Below are 21,403 nucleotides of genomic sequence, written 5' to 3'. Positions count from 1 at the left end.
CAAATTTAAATCAAGATTGGTGATAAGAAATGAAAGAAGCTAACGCAAAAATTCGCAAGCAAGTGTTTAGAAAACCGTACAATACCAAGCCAAAAGAAAAGTTCTGTTAAAGTGAAGGTGAAATAAACGGAGGACATGTGGAAGATTAGAATGCTTACGTAATCATTACTGGGGACCAAACGACCTTTCAAGCAAGAAAGTACGAAAGAAAACACCTACGGTAATCCTAAGGGCAGTTCTGTGCTGTTCGAGACCAGAACGGGGATTGTTGCGGACCAAGAAGTGCTGAGCCAAATACACGAAGGCACAGGCAAGTTATCTTGTGCGTGTGGAGAGAGATAAAAACGGCTGAACATTTGATAATGTTATGCAAAAGACTCCGTCCTATATTCTAAGGTAATGGCGCGGAATTCCTCATAGCATCGGGGTTTAGGGACAGTGAAGGCAAAATAGACTTTAATCGGGTAGAAATAATTCAAGGTGGTCATTTGACTGCTGGCTACAATCAAGGCACGAGTTAAAAGTAAATTCATCACCGAGAAGTGCCAGGCCTTAACTTCACTTATTAATGATAAAAAAGTCACACCTTTGCCGCAAAGGTGAAGGATTGAACGCAATAGCAACAACATGGAAGGTCACGCGCAGAATAGCAAGGTTGAAACGTGCCCCGCGTTTCTCACGTAAAAATTTACGCACAAAACGCACTTATAGGTACACAGAACGTGAATAAGCGTCTAAGTCGTTACTTCTCTGTGTCTGAAAAGTGCTCCCTTTTCGCAAATGAAGGCTTTGCAACAATTTCAGTGACAATTGTGCGCCCCATATCTAAAATAAAATCATTCCAGTCAAGCCCAATGGCATCCAAGACGTATGATCTTCTTCACTGGGAGATTAGGGCGTGTGAGAGATCATCCACTGCCCTCCTCTCCGTGGACCAAAGTGCCCGTGAGAGATGAGAGCCACCGTGCGCTCTTTGCGCCATCTTGCTGATAATGCTGAAAACGCAATAGTTCTCCCACAAAATGCCCACCAACAGCGGTAAGTGGTAGAATAAATAGCTTGCCGTTTGAACGTTGGGGGAGACCACTGAGACCGTAAACCACTGAGCCTCGGTGGCTCAGTGGTCAACGCCTCCCATTGACGACGCAGAGGTCCCATGTTCGATTCCGCGTGCCGAAGTCTTTCTTAGAGATTTTTTTTTCTTGTGAAGATATGGTGGTTCGCATCGAAGCTAGCGTTGAAATCCATCCGAGAGTGTCCATGTAATTGCAATCGAAATAAAAAGATGAATCTAGTTTTTGTTCATTAAGTATTATGGCTAGGTGACGTTAGCCACCGCCCAATCTACAAGGTACAGCGATAACAATTCATCCATCCACCACTGCAAAGGGCTCCATTCACTAGTACAAGGTAATGGCGCCGAATTTCGATTTGGGGGTTTAGAAACAGTGAAGACGAAAGAGACTTTAAACGGGTAGAAATAACCAAAAAGAGGCTAACTGATTTGTGTCTACAATCAAGGCGCGAGTAGAATTCAATCTTTCAACACATCACGGCCGAGCTAGACTGCACGTGTGTGCGCTGTTTTTGCGCACAGGTACAATCTAGCCTGACCGTGAACAAATTTATAGTACTCAACTTTCTGGCTATGTGGCGTGAGCCGCCGTCCGATCTAAAGGGCACAGTGGGATACATTCATCTATCTATCGGATTGGCTGCTGCGCTGGTTCTGCTTTGGTTCACGAGAAGGTGTCTCCCTCAGGCTCCTGGATAGTCACCGTACGTGGCGGATATATTGCTGATGGGTCTTGGACAAAGCAGAGTGGCTGGTGCGTTGAAGCATAGCCTCCCATATTTTTCTTGCCTGCCGGATGAGCGGAAAACGCCTGTCATCTATGGCGGCGCCACTTACGTAGGGTTTTTGTACTTGACCTTTGAGAATTGCAACTCTGGCGTTTGGTAATTTTAGAGGCTATGCCTGGTATAGAAAGGATGCCTGCTGAATGAGCGCAAAACGCCCATAATTTATGGCGGCGTCACTTACGTAGGTGAATTATAAGTATATTTACTTCTTTTAAAATCTTTTTTACGTTATTTTTGTTTCATATAAGCTCCAAAAATGTAGAAACTTACTTGAAGACAACCCTACTTAAGTGGCGCCACCACCGCAGTTCCAACGACGGCAGCTTTCTAAGTGACCGCCTGTAATCCGGCAGGCGAGAGAAATCTTGAAGGCTGTGTTTGAAGACGTTTGCGCTCGGCTTCTTTGGCTCACGTCTCGTCAGTGTTACACGTACCATCTGTATTCTCGAATGCAATGAGACGAATGGACAGAGGGGTGGATCACAGACTGATGCACGCACAGAAAAATGCACAGACAGACGGAGGGATGGATGGACAGATTGACCGAGAGACATGTGGACAGATAGAGGGATGGGAGTACAGACGCACAGGCAGACAAACACACAGACAGACAGACAGACAGACAGACAGACCGAAAGAGAGACAGACAGACGAACGCGTGGACGGACGGGTGCGTTGACGGATGGACGCGCGAACAGACGTTTGGATGAACGCCCGTATAGATGCAAGGATCAACACTCGGACGGAGAGAAGCATGGATGGACGTACGGACACATCGACCAACTCATCATCATTTAATCCGTATATATGCTGTGATTTGTCTGTTGAGTGAAACGTGAAGTGGCGCCTAATGCATGCACAGTCACGGCCACATCTGCGTAGCGCACGCGAGCCGTCTGTTTTTGCTCTGTGGGGCGGCACCTTGTGGCGGTTTCAAGCTCATGCATAGTCTGACTACTAGGCCGGGCATACTTCTGACCGCCCCCCCCCCCGTCAGAGCCCGAAACTGCCGCAAGATTCCACCCTGCAGAGCAAAAACTGACAGCATACTCACGGAGTGAATGATGATGAGTGGGGCAAAGCGTCCATCCATTCATTCGTGCGTCCGTGTTTCTGTCCATGCGTTCGCCCATGCGTTCATCTGTCTGTCTGCCTGTGCGTTTGTCTGTCTGTCTGTCTGTCTGTCTGTCTGTCTGTCCACCCATCCGCAGCTGCTGAGTGAGCCATTGAACTAGATGGTCATGAACCAAGACAAGTTAGGAGGGATAATTCACCCCTAAAACTGGCTGCTCGCGTGCTCTACAAAGACGAGGTCAAGGTTGTACCAACGCAGGCATAGACGCAAGGTACACAGTCGCTTATGTTTTATATAGCCAGTTTTTCGTAACGATGCCAACAGCACCATGGATCATAGCAACACCACGAGCAGCGGGATGATACGAAACGCTTGTGCTTGAAAAATTGGTAGCCTGGACAGCGCTACATGAATGAACTTCTGCGGATGGCGCTTAACTACAACTGACGTGAACCCAACATCACTGCTGTATAATGAGAGTCCATTTATAATGTCCTTAAAAGTGAATTGGAAGCGCTGCAACCGGAATCGACATTTCACGAACACTGGGCTCTATTTGAAATATAGTTTTGGGACCTGGCGTGGTTCCGTGGTAGAATCCTTGGTTTAGTTTCAGTTTATGTTACAGCATCTTTCCTTTCTCACAAAACGTACGTGCTTACAAAAGCATGCAGAAGGAGGCCCCAGAGCACTTGGCTGAAGAAGGAGCTCCTGTCAGAAAATTAGGTAAATGTGTAGAGCTAAAATGCAACAACATGGAATCAGCTGAAGAAATAAATACAATGCAGACTAAAGATAGTCGAAATTAAACAATCATAAGTATAATGAACACACTGCTTCGAACACTTAAAACAAAAAAAACCCCGAAAATATTGACTAAATGAACAAAAGAATGAAAAAAGGCAAGAAAAGGATGAGTAGCTGTACCACAATCGCGATTACATGAATATTAACAGGTGTAGATAACATTACACATCTTAGAATTCAAAGTATCTAGAAGAAAAGTGCCTATTGAATTTTCAAACAGAGCTAATGATGAAGACAGCTCAATGTTAAGAGGAAGACTGTTCCAGGTTGATGATGATGTCAAACAGGAGTGTTTTCTATAAATAGTATATGAACATTAATAAATTTTTGTTAGCTGCGATTCTTGTTCGGTTGGTGTTTACTAGAACAGCCCCTGAAAATATGTTCACTGGATGAAGGTTTTTCATTATTTTAAATAACAGTATGCATTAATTGTGTTCAACAAGGCTGAATAGAGAACGGATTCTGTTATTATGAACAATGTCGGGCACACAGCAGCAGAATGGGCTGAAACTTTTAATACAAATGACTTAATTTTGTAAATGTTGTAGCAGTTTTATTAGTGTTAGATATGTGTTACCCATTATGTGATGCAGTAAATCTGGTGACTTTCAGGGAAACAAAAGTAGAGGGTTATTAGTGCAGGTTTGCTGAAATTGTACCTCGCTTTTAATAAAATTCTAATACGAGGACCAGTTCAGCGCTTCAGATGGGCGATGTGTTTCGTAAATTTTAAGTTTGAATCTAAAGTAACACCCAGAAATGAAGATTCATCAACTGCACTAATGACATGAGAATCAAGAATATCCCACAGGAGCGTCTGCGCAAGTAGGCGTTTGATGCGTAGTGCCACCACGGACCCGAGCTAACGGTGGGGAGGGGGGGGGTCGACTCCTTTTTACGCCTAGCCATGCGTGGCTTGATCGTGTTCGGGTAAAAGGGGATCCTGGGGTTTGGCCGATACCGGGTGATGGGATGTTTAAGGCGCCCTGGAAGAGGCAACATACCACTTTGGCCCCGGTCTCAAGTACGTGGCACCCCTGGGCTGACCCACCCAGGGGAAATCGGCAGTTGCCTTTCCCAATTTTCCTCTCTCTCTGCATTTTCGTCCTCTCCATCGCTTTTTACCTTTCTTGTCTCCTTGTTTCTTCCTTTTACTTGCAATTTTCCTGGCGGCGAGGGTCCACCTTGTGCAAAATAGCCTACTTTGGTCTAGGTGCATTGAGTTTTGGTAGCGTTGTATGAGTGGCGTCTGCAAGTTTTTGGAATTCACAAACTTGTAGCGTCCTTCCGTTAGGCTCTATGGTGGGTTATCGACAACACTGCTCAATAAAAATAAGACCGGCACGCTTATAGCATTCCCCCTCCTTACCGATCGTACCGGCTTGAAGTGGGTACGCACCGATGACATAATTTTTTTTCAACCAGCATTTAGAAACATTTCCTCACTTTTACGTCTTTCACTCTGAGAAAACTGGAAAACAAGCCAGGACCGTACTCCCTTCTTAGATGCCAGGTGTCTTACCAAAACTCTCGGGGTTGGATGCAAGGCAACCAAATTGGCTTCGGACACCTCCTTCTTGAAGTTCAGGACAAAGAACAGTTCGAAAAGCTCAACGGTCTGTCGAATTTGGTGATGTACCGATCACCATAACACCACAAAGATTATTGAACACAATTCCACGAGTGGTATCAGTCGTATACTTACTTGACCTGGCCGAAACAAAACTTTTGGAGGGATGGAAGAGCCAAAACGAGACCAATGTACAGAGGATTATTATCAGAAGAGACAAGAAATACCAACAAAACACTTGATACTCTCGTTTGCTTTCAGTCAACTGCCTGAAAGCATTCAAACAGGGCGCACGAAGACCTCTCTCAGGACATACATACCGAACCCACGTCGTTGCTTCGATTGCCAGAGGTATGGCGATGGCTCTAAAAGCTGTCGTGGTCGCCAGACTAGTGTACAATGTCGAGTCCTGAGCCACGTGTCAGAGAACTGCAAAGAGCAGCCGCACTGCGTAAGCTATAACGGAAACCATGCCACGTACTCGCTTTCCTGTCCATATTGAAAGAAAGAAAAGGAGATCATAACGCTGAAGGTGAAAGAAAAAGTTTTGTTTCAAGGAAGCAAGAAAAGAGTCTCGCCATTCTATCGCCTAGCATACGCTGATGCGGCGCGTTAGGGGGCACCACTGCACCAGCCCTCGTCACTCCTTCAGCCCGTGCCTACCGAGCCAGTGGTTTTGGTGTGTGCTACTCTGCCAACTTGCGAGGAGAGATCAGAGGCTCCAGATTCCTCAGATCTGAAGACGTCGCCTCATCAGGCAAGGTTCAGAATTTGAATAACTAGCTCGCACGTGTGGGCATCGACAGCGCCTCTGAGGAGGCAATGGACATGACGGTACCACTGGTGCTAAAAGAGTGGCCTCGCTCCTTGAAGCACTCCAATAAAATCTAAAGGCAAATCATCGGCCTGGTGACGCCTCGATATTTGAATTGCAACTTCCCACCTAAACAGCCACTCGCTTTTTGTATACACATCAGTACATTACTTTCATCATGAACACACAATTTATACAGTGGAACGTCGGCGACCGTCGCAGGAACCTTGACGACGTCCAAGATATTTTACACGAACACTCACCAAAAGTTCTGAGCGCTTAAGAAACACACCTAAGTTCAAAACACACCAACTTTCTCTGTATATACGCTATTATTTCGAAAGGACCGTCATGATGTCATGACATCATCTGAAGGTGTTGTCACTATAGTGAAACTGGGATTGCATGCACACACTTTCAACTTCGATCATCTCTTGAGGCAGTGGAAATTTGAGCAGTGTTTTTCAAACTGATCACAATTTGTACTCTTCACATAATTCGGAGCTATCACTTACAAAACGTGACTTGCAGTTTTTAATAGATGAACTTCTGGAGCCTTATGTTCTCTTTGGAGACTTGAATGCGCATAGCAGGCTATGTGATGACTCTTTTTGCGACGCGCGTGGTTGATTCATTGAAGCGTTGCTTCTCTCGTTGAGCGCGCATCTTCTGTATAAAATAAACAACCTATTACACTCTCGCTAACAATACCTAATCCTCCAAAGAGGTAAACATAGTGTCTTTATCTCTTGTGTCTTTAATTCAATGGAAAGTCATCCGCGATTTCTACGGAAGTGCAACTTAGTGTTCACTACGTGTTTCCAAATGACTTACAAATAGAGCTGACTAGGAACAGTTTTGTACCATCACTTGTTTAGGTTGGAGTGACATGCGTACTTTGAGTATAGATGGTGCTGTCAACTACTTGATGGCGTTTTTTATTGACGCTGCATCAAAATGCATCCCACAAGCGAATGGACACTATGGAAAGCGACGTGCGGCGTGGTAGAATGCTTATTGCCGAAACGCGCACAAGCAGCAAAACACAGCATGAAAGTTCCTTCGGAACTCACCGACAGCTAAAAATCTTTACAGCTTTAAGAAAATAACGTGTCAAAGCAGGAGAACGCTTCGGCACGACAGCAGAGAAATCTCGCAGAAGTTTTTATCAGGGATCAAATATATACACAGGAATGTAGAGATAACAGGGTTATTGGAGTAGCACGAAAGCAAGTATACTAGCTCCCACTGGTGAACACGCAGGGTGACACCTTGGAAGATCAGGCTAAGCTCTTTGATGCACACTTCGAACGGGTGTGCAGCTCATCACACTATATTGATGCTTTCCAAAAATACAAAACATGAATAGAAAAGCAGAAACTCGAACCCGAATGTACTAGATACAAGGCATATAACCAAGCTTTCAGCTTAGCTGAACTTCAAACATCGCTAAACTCCTGCAGTGATTCCGCCCCGGGTTATCATCGTGTGGTGTATGAAATGTCAAAAACCTACCAATCGAAACACTGAAAACCTTGCGTTGCTTGTACAATGTTATCTAGTTGTCTGGCGCTATGCCTACTTCCTGTAAAGAGGTCATTGTTATTCATATCCTGAAACAGGGCAAAGCCCCTTTTTATGTTTCGAGTTATACGCCTATTGCCCTTGCAAGCTGTCTGTGGAAATGTTTAGAAAAATTAATAAACTGCAGACTTGTACAATTTTTTGAAACAAACAATTTGCTCGACGAATTACAGTGCGGGTTTCGAGAGGGTAGATCCTCCACTGACCACCTTGTTAGTATCGACGCACTGGTCAGAAATGCTTTCGTACACATGCAATAATTTCTTTCGGGGTTGCTCGATATCGAAAAGGCATATGATACAACATGGCGCTTTGCAATATCAAGGAGACCTGCCCAACCTTGGCGTGCTTGGCAGAATGTTTACCATATTCGAACGTTACTTGTTAAACCAGACAACCCGTGGGCGAGTGAGCAGCGTTCTTTCCCAAACATTTGTAAAAGAAACAAGAGTGCCGTTGGGTGGTGTACTTAGTTGCGCACTTTTTATTATCAGTGTGATTTCTCCGCACTCATCCATTCCTCGGATTATATTTTATTGCACATATGTCAACGACGTCTAGCTTGGTTTAGATCTTGTAATCCGACAATGTGGGAGTGGCAGGTTGACTTGGTTTGAACGAAGTCTCCAATCAAGCAAAAGACAATTGGTTCCAACTGAATTAACAGAAAAGCACATGTGTCTTGTCCACCAGGAAGACTGCCATTCACTTCAAACCAAGATATTTAACTGCGACAGCAACGTCACTCTGGCAATGCCGAAAAACATTTTAAGGCCTGATCTTGAATACCAAGCTAATACCCAAGTACACGTCAAGTATTTAAAAAACAAGTGCATAAAAGCCATGAACATTCTAAAACTGTTGTCACGCACTACGTGGGGAAGTGACAAAGATTGTCTGATCACTTTGTATACAAGCCTCATACGTACTCGCCTAGACTATGGGGCAATAGCATATCAGTCTGCGACACCTCCTGCCTTCAAAATGCTTGATCTTTTTCATCATCTAAGAATCCGCCTCTTTACGGGTGCTTTTCGCACTAGCCCCATGGAACGCCTGTACGTGGAATCGAACTAATAGTCACTCCACCTACAGAGATTGATTGATTTGTAGGGTTAACGTCCCAAAACCACGATATGATTATGAGAGACGCCGTAGTTGAGGGCTCCGGAAATTTCGACCGCCTGGGGTTCCTTAATATGCACCCAAATCTGAGCACACGGGCCCACAACATTTTCACCTTCATCGGAAATGCAGCCGCCGCAGCCGGGATTTGATCCCGCGACCTGCGGGTCAGCAGCCGAGTACCTTCGCCACTAGACAACCACGGCGGAACCCACTTACAGAGATGTTACATGCATTTTAAATATTAACCTAAAGTGAACGCAGACAAGGAACCCCCCTCTCATTCGGCAATAGCGGACATGTCTAGTTCTGCTGTGTTTGAAAAGCAGCTCTCTATGAGATCGCCCTACTCACTCCGTGTGAGGAGCCTAACGAAGGAACCGGTGTGCCACTTAAACACCGTTTGATAGCTCCCGCAGTGTGCCTGCAACCGTGGCAGTGGCAGGCGACAGATTACGACGTGTATTTCTTAGAGATTACGAAGCATGCGCCAATCGCACATATCCACACATACTCCCTAGAACTGCGACATAAATACACATGTCCTGAGTTCTCTACGGATGCCTCAAAGTCCGACACTCCTGTCTCGTACACAGCCGCTAGCTCATCCTTTTGGGAAGCTGGCGTTCTGCACTCTAATACAAGCATTTTCCCCACCGAAGCCTATGCGATACTTGCGGCTTTTAAAAACAATAAACAATTTAAACTACAGAAGGCAATGATATATACAGATTCCTTAAGCGTAGTCAAATCTCTGAAAACACCTAAAAAGCATAAAAACCCCGTCCTTGCTTCGCTTTACTCACATTTATGCACAGTCTACTCATCCAAACAGCATGTTGTAGTCTACTGGGTGCCAGGGGACCGCGAAATACAAGGCGACGTTTCAATGAACTAGCTCGCTGGATCCGCCAACAAAGCAGCTACCAATACATCAATACGAATTCCTGCACTTTAGTTGAGACATTTTCTAAAACGAAAGCTCAGCGGTATTTAGCACAGCACTTGGGACACACGCACATGTAATGAGCTGCATGTTATGAAGCCGCAATTTTGTCATTGGTGGCGCGCGTCAAAATGACGCCACACAGAAGTAATACATAGAAGGTTAAGAACAGGACATACACACACTACACATTCATTTTTTTCTGGTGGTGATGTACTTTTGTGTGACAGATGTGAATAAGCCCTCACCGTACTTCACATTTTACTCTAGTGTTAACACTTAGGCACGCTGTGAAGACAAAACTTTTTATAACCGACCGACAACAGATATTACTTCTAACAATATTGTTTGTTGGCCTAAATGGTACTTGCTTACTTACATGACAAGCCGCTTGGTCTTGTCGTTAAGTGTTTCTTTGTTTTGTGTGTGTATTATTTGCGGCCGAATCATGTCAGTAAGATATTACTTCATCCTGCAATGTTCGTCTGTAGGGAATCACTTTTCAGATATAAATCGTTGTTGGTATTTTTTAGAGATGCTCGTGCCTTTCCAATCATATACCTGGGCATAGCGTAGCACGACTTCTCCAGTGAGTTCTCGGCTGCGGTGGCTACACTCTACAAATCACTTGCCTCATGGCCCTTGGATCCAAGGGTGTGAACGAACGAGGCACTTTTGCTAATGCCATACATGTCCACCTTTTTTATTATCAGAAGCTCTCGTCATCCATTGACACTGCATACTTTTGACGATTTGCTCATGGTTTTATTGCTTTTATGTTTTACTCGCCTACGCATGAGCAGGCTTAAGGCCCTTATACAGCCACTTATCTGAATTAATCTCTTTATCTTTAATTCTATGAACTGGCGCTCTTTGGCCATCAACTGGTCATTGTACCACAAAACACCAAACATCATCTTCATCATCATCAGATTCAAGGACGACAGTAGGAAAGATCTCTGGTGTTCTGTGACTGGTATAAAAAAGCATGATAGAAGTCTTGGTGTGGTTTATTTTCAGCGATTTAGGGCGGCACCATGCTTCAAAACCAGTATTCAACTTCGGTGTAAGATCAGTTAGTGATCGATCGCTAGCAAGCACTGCCGTTTCATCTGCGTAGATGAAAAATTTAGTTTGTGGAAGGGGGTTAGGTAAATGATTTATGTAAAGTAAGAATAGTAGTGGGCGAAGTATTTATTCCTGCGGAACACTCTTCTTTGTAATTTCGAAGTTTGAAAGCAAGTAACCAACACACACAGCTTGTTGTCTGTTGAAAACAATTTGAAAGCTTCAGCATGGGCCCGCCGACACCTACTGCCGGTAGTTCAGAAATAATGACGTCGTGATTTTCGCAGTAAAATCCTTGAGACAGATGTATGAAAACTGATCCTGCGTAACAGGCCACATCTATGGCGCTTTTAATTTTATCTGTGAAAGAAAGTATAGCATGAGGCGGAATTTATTTGAAGAAAGAATATTACATTTTTAGGGGTATGTGGTAAGGCTTTTTTCAAGGCACATTTTATTGACTTTGCTAACAAAAAGGGTAGAATAGCGATAGGACAATAATTTGGAATGCAAGCCTGGTCTCCTGTCTAAACGTGACAATAATTTTCGCTTTTTTTTCTGAATTGGAAATATTCATCTCATGAAGATAAAAATGGTGATGTAGAATGAAGGGCGAACGATGCATTGAGCGACAAGTTTTATTTTGCTGAACTGATTTTATCTTGACCAGTCCCCGTAACCTTTAAATGATTATGACATTGATTTTCTTGTCTGCGATAGTTGGACATAAGTACATCGATTGTAAACAATGTTAAGGTGATATTTGATTACTGTTGGCATGCAGAATTATCGGTACCAATTCCTACTGGGGCACTGGTATTTGGGTCCGTATATTAAAACAGTAATTAGGTTTTGCTTTTAGTTACACCTATGAAAGCTCGAGTAATTGTAACTGAGATAAACAAGGAGACAGTGTCAAAAACTACACTAGAGGCTCACCTATGAAAGTACCGTTTTTCTGGCAAAGACAGGCTCCTGGGAACAAGTTTTGTAAATTCTTATGCTTGTTTTATTATATAAAGTTCGAATATATGATTGTCAATTTCGTGGAATACTCACCAAAAGGTTCTAGTCTTTATGAAAACATACTTTGTGCGAGGTGAACTAAATATTTATATTCTCTGTCGGTGGTTCCGCCTTCGGCTGCTCGCAACAAGCATCTGTGCCGCATTCAGTGCCCGTTGCTACAAGGAGGCCTTCACAACTAGGAGATATCTGGACATCCAGAAATGTGTTGCTTTCGGAATGTATCGCTTGTAATATGAGCTGTTCTTTCGTAACCATACGTGCATTTCATTCCGTAGACATCTTTTTCTGCTTCTCCGCATCTGGTGTATTTCTCTAACATGTATTATTAGAGCACTCGAAAGTGCTCCCCTCCCCTTATTTTCATTAGTGTGTTACCATATCTAGGGAACGAAGAAATAATAAAAAATTAAAACGAGAGCGTCTTTAACTTACTCCGTCACATACACTGTTCATTTGGGCGCCCACGGCTGTTCCTGGACGCAGGCCACCAATGGATGTGGTTGAGCGCCCGCACTTTGTCTTCGATTGCGCTTTGGCAGAAATTTCTAACGAAATTCCCGTCTGGCCAGTTGCTGCGGACGCCTGACTGCATTCAATAAACCAAGGGAGAAAACCCGTCCTCTGAAATATATTTAACGCATGTCATCGGCTTGCTGTGGCAGAACGTAGGAACCATGTTCGTTGTTCTTCGGGCCCAGTGGCCCAATTGACAACGAAGAGAAGTTGACGGAAAGATAATTTGCCACCGGAGGATCCGAATCTGCGACCTTCAAATAACGCGTCCTTTGTGAAAGCGGCAGCCACCGCCACCTGTTACTATTATGGCGAGTGTGAAACATTCTTCCTTCCTTCTTTAGCGTCACGAAGTATGCGATTTCACTGCGAGATGGCTCCAGAGCAATAATGCGCTCTCATACTACCTCAAGGGTTCTAGTCTGCCAGATCGAGACCATCGTTGTATGAATGAAGGAAAGTGTAAATTTGAGGGGTTGGTTTCCTTTTTGGACATTTTTTAGGGAACTAACGGCGACAATGTCAGGGAAAGTATATGGGAACAATTCCAAAGTGAAGGTAGAAAGGCGCACAAGAAGAACTCTTACCAACGGCAGGACACGAAGCTTTGCAGAAATCATTGCTCAGCTGCTACCTTCTTAGAAAATTACGTCCTACGTGACGCCAGACAAGCAAAAAAAGTGTTCTACATTCGCCATAACGGCAACATGTGGGGCTAAGGGATGATTTTTTTGTTGAAGCACACATATATTCCCTATAAAGTGGACTGAGGGAGGACCGTCACCATAGCTCAGTGGTAAAGCATCGGACGCGTTATTCGAAGGTCACAGGCTTGGATCCTCTCGGTGGCAAGTTATCCCTTCATCAATTTTTTAGTTCATATTTACAAAAGAAATATTTTAAATATTGCCCTCTATACTTTCTCTGGAATTGATGTCTGTTACTTCTCATTACTCCTCTGTCGGTAGTAACCTGAAGATGTAAGTGTACTGGTTGTACCGTTACTAACTTCCCAGCTACCACGTTTTGTTACTGCGTAGGGAGTAAACGTTGTTATAAAAAATTAATTGCTTCTAAATAAGTCAGTACAACAATCTTTTTAGAGCTAAATTTTGAATTCTACTTCAAAGTCTTTCCTGAAGTGAATGCCTGCCAGCGGCGGCTACGACGTTCATACCACCACATACTTGCTATCAACAAAATGTGTTTTTCCATAACGCCCTATCAACATTTTAACCAGTTTAAATTGTTCTTGTTGACAAATGCATGATTTGCCGAGTTAGTTCTAGAACAGCTAGTTGTTAAAAGAAAGCTTGTATGTAAATACTAACACTTGATCACAGCACCGCATTTCAAGACAATTAGACAGTATAAACTGCGTCACTGGCATCTCGCGTATACCTCCGCCTACATCTACTCTCGCAGAGCTGCATCCTGTCTGTCAACAAACTGCGGACTGCAGAAAGCCCTTTCTAGAGTGTGTCGACCGACAGTGCCGCTGCGTGCTACCCTACGTTCTACAGGCCGATGGAAATTGTGGTCCCCCAAAAGGTGGTATTCATGCAGGTACGCACACTTAAATCGCTTTCAGGTTAAGGCATGTGCTCGGTTTGTGCTATGGTCATTTTGCAAGCTCTGAAAAAATAAGCGAATACTAATGCTGCAAATAAACAACTCAATGCATTGCGTCTCATTCAAACTTTGGTGTACTGCTTTCCTCTTTAGCTGCAATTTCATGAAGCCATAGTGGGATCATTTTGAGCGTCTATGTTCAGCAGTCCGGGCAACTGCACTCTTCGTAGAAGAACAATTCACATGTTGATGCAATACTTTTTTGCAGACTTGTTGGTTCATACTTGAAAAATTGAATTGCTGCACAAACTTGAAGAAAAAAACAAGAGAGACAGGAAAGAGTGCACTCTTTCCTGTCTCTCTTGTTTTTTTCTTCAAGTTTGTGCAGCAATTCAATTTTTCAAACAATTCACAAACGGGCAATTTGATGGATTCATTGCAAAAATTTTTGACACATCAAAAAAAAAATGCGACAAACAAGAAACAGGTTAAAAAAAGGCATTTCTTTGTGACTCTGACTAAAAAGAAGAAGTGCCCGTTTCGCAAGATTACTGACGTCCTTATTTGCTTTCATTATGCGTCGCACTTCTCTTTTGATCTCAGGTAACAAGTTGTGCGAATTTGTAAGCATCAGTACGACCAGGAGAAAACGGCCTTCCTAATTTTAGACTGTCTTTTTGCTTTAAGCGTGGGGCTGGACAGAAATACTCTTAAGTATTTCAATATACTGATATGAAATACACGGGCCAGAAGCCAGAAATACAGGCCCTGATTGAACGCCTTCGATTAAATAGGATGTTTCGAAGACACATTTGTGAAAAGATCGAAAAATTATCTAAGAATACAGTTGCTGAAATACAAACGCAATACCAATGCTCGAATGCATTTTTGGAGATGCTGATTCACAAATAAGGCATTTAAGTGCAGCATAATACTATCATTTGTGTTGCGATGGATTGTGTAAAAACTTTCAAGCCAAAGGTACCGCTCTAATCCCTAGCGAACGGAAGTGCGTTCTTAAAAAGCACGAATTTTTCTAAACATGTATGGCATGCAAGTTAAAAGGACACTGATTTCGAACAGTGACGTGGCGTAGATTGATAAACTGCACTTTGAAAACTATATTGCCTCAAGAATTGCTCTCATAAGTTGATAGCCAGCGGAGAAGACAAACCCCCTATTTTCTTTTATATTCCACACAGAAAGCATCCCGCAACACGCAAGAAATTTCAAAATATATTTTCCGTGATTTCGTTACGTTGGCTTGAAGAAACTTCCTGAAACTTCGTATCCTAGGTCCATGGGGTCCGATGGAATACAGCATAAAGTTTTTATTGATCAGACACTACATGAGATCTAGCAGAAAGCTTCGAAATTTATGATGTCACGGTATTTGTTGCGGAAATCTGAAGGTGGCATCTTCAACCACACTTTCTTTTCACGCGTATTCTCACTTACCAAGCGGAGTGTCGTGATATGAGTGCTGTTTTTGGGCGTCGTGAAATTGTACTTTACTAATACACGCCATTTATTCGTTCTTTAGTGCTTTTAAGGCATCTGCATGCGGCACTACGGTAAATCTGCGCCCAAACAGATAGCAGCGGAATTAATTGACCACACTTCACGCGGAGGGCTTCTTATATCGTATAACTGGAGGAGCAGCACACATGGGGGCGCCTACTTGATATATATATATATATATATATATATGCATACGTTTTCAGCTGGTAGACAAGCCTTTGTCAGAGTACTCTGAGGAAGGTTGGTCCACCAGCTGAAAACGTTTAGTAAATACGCTTCCGTGAAAGTTTCGTGGTGTCTTTCTTGCATACAATACGTCGGTTCCGGCGTGAATGACGTTCAAAGAATCTGGTATACATAAATATATAAATAAATAAATAAATAAATATATATATATATATATATATATATATATATATATATATATATATATATATATATATATATATATGGGAAGTCTGAAGCGAAGGTTGGTAGAAGCAAATAAGGAAGAAGAGAGAATCAAATAAACATGGCGTATGAGCCAGGCCACGTCTCCCAGTCATTAGAGCGTCACACGAGTCGACAGGATGGAGACCTGCCTGCCCCTTCATCAGTCACTCATCATCGACGCAGTTCCCCAGAAGACGCCCTGACCGTACATTGACTACCGAATCATCGCCTAGGAGGACAACGACCAGCACCATGACAGAACCATCGGCTGACCTCGACTTCCCCAACTACACCGGATCAGCGGACGACGGACCCGCACAGGACTGGTTCAACCTGTTCGAACTCCACGCTACCGCTGCATCTTGGTCGGAACAAGAGATGGTTACGAACTTCAGCGACTACGTCACCACTTAGGCATTCAAATTTTACCTAATTCACATATTTGAGAACGACGAGTCATGGCAAAAAATCAAAAAGGAGATGATTACCCGTTTTATTGACTTTGACCAAGACTTATTCATTGCCAAACATCTAGAGACAACTGCACACTATCGTCAATTTCCTAAGCAGTCCTCAAGCATTCAAAAGTCCAGCGCGAATCGACAAGTGCCTTAAGACGAAGTGGCACATGCGTTTACTTACAGAAGGCCATGCTTATATTGGGAAAAAGCCAACCGTCAAGCGCAGCTCGCTTGTGCACGAAAGTCGGCATTTCCAAAGTCGTGGCCTCAACATACGACACGAGACGTCGATCACCCTACTGATGCCTTTCATGCTTCGTCTCGCATACATGGTCCACCACCTGGTTTTGTACGACGCAGCTCTTCAAAGGCTCCTAACGGTCACTATTCGTGTCATAAGGACGTCTTATTTATGGTAGACCAGCTGACACATGAGGAAGATATCAAACAACGCCAAGATGACTTAAAGAGTGAAAATCAGTCTCCACGCATCCGAGCAGCTTACTCCTCATCTCGCAGACTTGACCTGCCTCCTGGTTTTCTATCGATTGGCTCTTTCGTGAATCACAATGTCGATCTCACATCTAGCACGCTCACAATGGTCGGGATAGAGCTGCGGAGCTAAGACGATGCTACGCCAAGCCCTGGACTTACCACCCACACTCATGCGCCAGAACAGCTCGCATCGTTAGTTGCACAGAAAGAGGGCCGATCAAAACTCAAACCTTACCGAACTACCCCTGTTGCGGTGTTGCCGTCCAGTGCGCAGCCACCAGAGACTCCAAACACAGAAGGCTCAGACGCATCGAACGTCGCATGCTACCAGGCGCAAGAACCACTCATAGTGAGCCACGAAGAAGAAGCCCCTGTTGAAGAATCTGTCAACTCTGAATGTTTTTTGTCGCAAGAGTTCATTTCCACGGCACCGCAGACTTGCCAAAACTTGCATTTTCAACCTGGTGATGCGACGTCACATGTGGTACCCTCATGCAGTGGTCACCAATCCAAGAATCGAACCAATTCATAAGCAAATCATACATCACACCTCGTACATTGTTGTCTTTCAGAAGCGTCCGTAATCATCTACGTCACAGAAGCCTCTGAAGAGCAGACTAGCAATGATGGCGCACCACCGACCATGCCAGATAAGTAAGAAACCTGTTCACCATGCATCAGCTGTCTACAGGACGCGTCAAACCTTGAAATAAATGAATGTCCCATTCCGGAAGGCTTGCCACTACAGCCATCTCCTGAACAGCATCAACAAAGCAAGCATAGCTAAGCGCGCAACCTCATGCGACAACAAAATAGACTGCAACGAAGGCATCGACGAACACGAAATTCAACGGAAGCACCCTCACCAATTGAAGAACAGCGGCAAATAAGATCTCTAACCCAAAAGTATTCCAAGACGTCAAATTTTCTCGCACAGATAAAAGTCGACAGAGACGCTCCCTGCGCCTGCAGTTACACAGACCACAACACCACGGAAAACGCCAAGAAAGATGCGGAAGCACTTCTTGGATACCGCCAGCCCGCAGGCATCACCCCGTCACAATCCGTCAAGAAGCACACATTTTAGAAGCAAAGCGTCTGTCGCAGCCACAACTCGGAATCCAACGCATGAGACATCCGACCTTCCAACGCTATAAGGACTCCCAACATTGTTCGTTCCTCAATACTAACCAGGTTGTGCCATCACCATTTTTAACGCTGAAGGCATGGTTATGCTCTCCAGAACGCAACAGCCAACCTCGCCCACCTGAGGTATCCTTGATATCACCGGACTGCCTTTGCTGTGAACATTTTGTGCAAGTGCATGGAACCGCCGTGTGGCATGAATTTACTGCATTTTCTGGCACAATTTTTTAGAGGACTTTATTTGCTCATGCTTTCTAGACTGTAGCTCGCGCATTCTTTCGGGGGGAGGGGGAATCATGTGAGGTATGAAGAGATGGTTCGTAGAAGCAGAGAAGGAAGAAGAGAGAATCGAATAAACATGGCGTATGAGCCAGGCCACGTCTCCGATTCATCATAGCGTCAGATATATATATATATATATATATATATATATATATATGGTTGCGGCGATGGCGCAGTGGTTAGAGCTTCCGCCTCGCATGCAAGAGGTCCGTGGTTCGAATCCCAGTGTCGCGCAGTTCCCAACCGTATTTAAAACAAAAAAAATCCGCGTGTCGATGGAACTGCATTAAGAGGCCTGGGGTGCAGCCTCACCGGTAACCACCACCGAGAGCACACTCCCTCACCAGCGAAGGATTGGCCACCATCGTGCAGTATCTGGCCACTACCTCCCACATGCATATGTCAAATAACTCACGGCCCTCAGTCCCCAGCAGCTGCGAAGCAACTGACCACGGTGGCGGTCAGATCTGCAACGCAGCAGAGGGTGCTAATAATCTCTGGATCCCGACAGGACGCCATTGAAGCCTGAACTTGGCAACATTTAACGCTAGAACCTTATCTAGTGAGGGAAGTCTAGATGTGTTATTCGAGGAGCTAGAGGGTGTTAAATGGGATATAATAGGGCTCAGTGAGGTTAGGAGAACAGATGAGGCCCATACTGTGCTACAGAATGGGCACGTCTTTTGCTATCGGGGCTTGGCAGACAGAAGAGAAATGGGAGGGGGGTTCCTAATTCACAGAAACATAGCTGGCAACATAAAGGAATATTATAGCATTAATGAAAGGGTGGTAGGTATTGTAATTAAACTGAATAAAAGATACAAGATGAAGGTAGTACAGGCTTACGCACCTACATCCAGCCATGATGACGCTTCAGTTGAAAGCTTCTATGAAGACGTGGAATCGTCAATGACTAAGGTAAAAACACAGTATACTATAGTCATGGGCGACTTTAATGCAAAGGTAGAGAAGAAGCAGGCTGGAGACCAGGCAGTAGGAGATTATGGCATCGGCACTAGAAACGCCAGAGGAGAGCTACTAGTATAATTCGCAGAACGCAATTATTTGCGGATTTTGAATACCTTCTACCGAAAACGAAAAAACCGCAAGTGGACAAGGAGGAGCCCTAATGGCAAAAATAAGAACGAAATTGACTTTTAATGACTGCACACCCAGGAATCGTGCAGGATTTTGAAGTGGTTGGCAAGGTACAATGCAGTGACTATAGAATTGTATGATCTCGAATTCTTCTAGACTTGAAAAAGGAACGACAGAAACTGATACGCAAGAAGCCAATTAATGAGCTAGCACTGAGAGGGAAAGTACAGGAATTCAGAGTGTCGCTGCAGAACAGGTACTCGGCTCTTAGTGAGGAAACCCACCTTAACGTAGATACAATGAATAATATTCTGACGAGTATCATTACGGAGTGTGCAGTGGAAGTTGGAAGCAGGGTAGTTAGACAGGACACTTGCAATCTTTCCAAGGAAACGATGAATCTAATTAAGAAGCGTCAAATCATGAAAGTCTTAAGTACAACAGACAAAATAGAACTGGCAGAGCTTTCGAAGTTGATTAATAGACGTAAAGTATGCGATGTAAGAAGGTATAACATGGAGAGAATAGAACACGCTCTGAAAAACGGAGGAAGCGTCAAAGCAGTGAAAAGGAAACTTGGGATAGGCAAAAGTCGGATGTATGCACTAAGGGACAAAGAAGGCAAAATAACTACCAATATGGATAGGACAGTTAAAATAGCGGAGGAGTTTCACAGAGATCTGTACAGTAGCCGAGACAACCACGACCAATACTATTAGAACTAGCAGTAACCCAGATGACACCCCACCAGTAATGATAGAAAAAGTCAGAAAAGCTTTGGAGAGCATGCAAAGAGGCAAAGCTGCTGGTGAGGGTCAAGTAACATCAGATCTGCTGAAAGATGGACGACAGATTGTGTTAGAAAAACTAGCCAGCCTGTTTACGAGGTGTCTCCTGACGGGGAAGGGTACCAGAGTCTCTGAAGAACGCTAACATCATCTTAATACATAAGAAAGGAGATGACAAGGACTTGAAGAATCACAGGCCGATCAGCTTGCTCTCTGTAGTATACAAGCTATTTACAAAGGTAATTGGTAACAGAATAAAGAAAACATTAGAATTCAATCAGCCAAAGGAACAAGCAGAGTTTCGAACAGGCTACTCAACAATTGACCACATTCATACTATCAATCAGGTAATAGAGGAATGCTCAGAGAATAACCAACCACTATACATAGCCTTCATAGATTACGAGAAGGCGTTTAATTCAGTAGAAATATCAGTTGTCATGCAGACACTGCGGAATCAGGGCGTAGGTGAAGTATATATAAACATTCTGGAAGAAATCTACAGGGGATCATCTGCTACCATAGTGCTTCATAAAGAAAGCAACAGAATACCAATCAAGAAAGGTGTAAGGCAGGGGGACACAATCTCCCCAATGCTATTTACCGCGTGCTTACAGGAGGTTTTCAGAAGCCTAGAATGGGAACAGTTAGGGATAAGAGTTAATGGAGAATACCTTAGTAACCTGTGCTTCGCCGATGACATTGCATTGCTGAGTAACTCAGGGGACGAATTGCAACTCATGATTATGGAGTTAGACAAGGAGAGCAGAAAGGTGGGTCTAAAAATTAATCTGCAGAAAACGAAAGTAATGTACAACAACCTCGGAAAGGAGCAGCGCTTTGAGATAGGTAATAGTGGACTTGAAGTTGTAAAAGACTATGTCTACTTAGGGCAGGTAATAACCGCAGAACCTAACCACGAGATTGAAGTAACTAGAAGAATAAGAATGGGGTGGAGCACATTCGGCAAGCAGTCTCAAATTATGACAGGTAGATTGCCACTATCCCTCAAGAATAAGGTATATAACAGCTGTATCTTGCCTGTACTTAGCTACGGAGCAGACACCTGGAGACTTACAAAGAGGGTTCAGCTTAAATTGAGGACGACGCAGCGAGCAATAGAAAGAAAAATGGTAGGTGTAACCTTAAGAGACAAGAAGAGAGCCGAGTGGATTAGGGGACAAGCGGGGGTTAAGGATAACATAGTTGGA

At 43.9% G+C, this 21,403-nt stretch overlaps 1 protein-coding gene across 1 annotated transcript in view; it reads left to right on the top strand.

Moving 5' to 3' along the window:
* LOC119173296 (uncharacterized) overlaps positions 1–21,403 on the top strand; it is a 1,087,060-nt gene that overhangs the window by 149,730 nt on the left and 915,927 nt on the right. The window contains exon 4 of the mRNA XM_075896327.1: positions 13,823–13,963. Coding sequence (XP_075752442.1) covers positions 13,823–13,963 — 141 coding nt within the window. The remainder of the gene's footprint in view (positions 1–13,822; positions 13,964–21,403) is intronic.

This window comes from Rhipicephalus microplus, chromosome 5 (assembly GCF_043290135.1).
Source record: "Rhipicephalus microplus isolate Deutch F79 chromosome 5, USDA_Rmic, whole genome shotgun sequence".
In the NCBI taxonomy this organism is placed as follows: Eukaryota; Metazoa; Arthropoda; class Arachnida; order Ixodida; family Ixodidae; genus Rhipicephalus; species Rhipicephalus microplus.
Note: the sequence above shows the minus strand (reverse complement) of the source record. Positions and strands in the feature narration are given on the sequence as shown.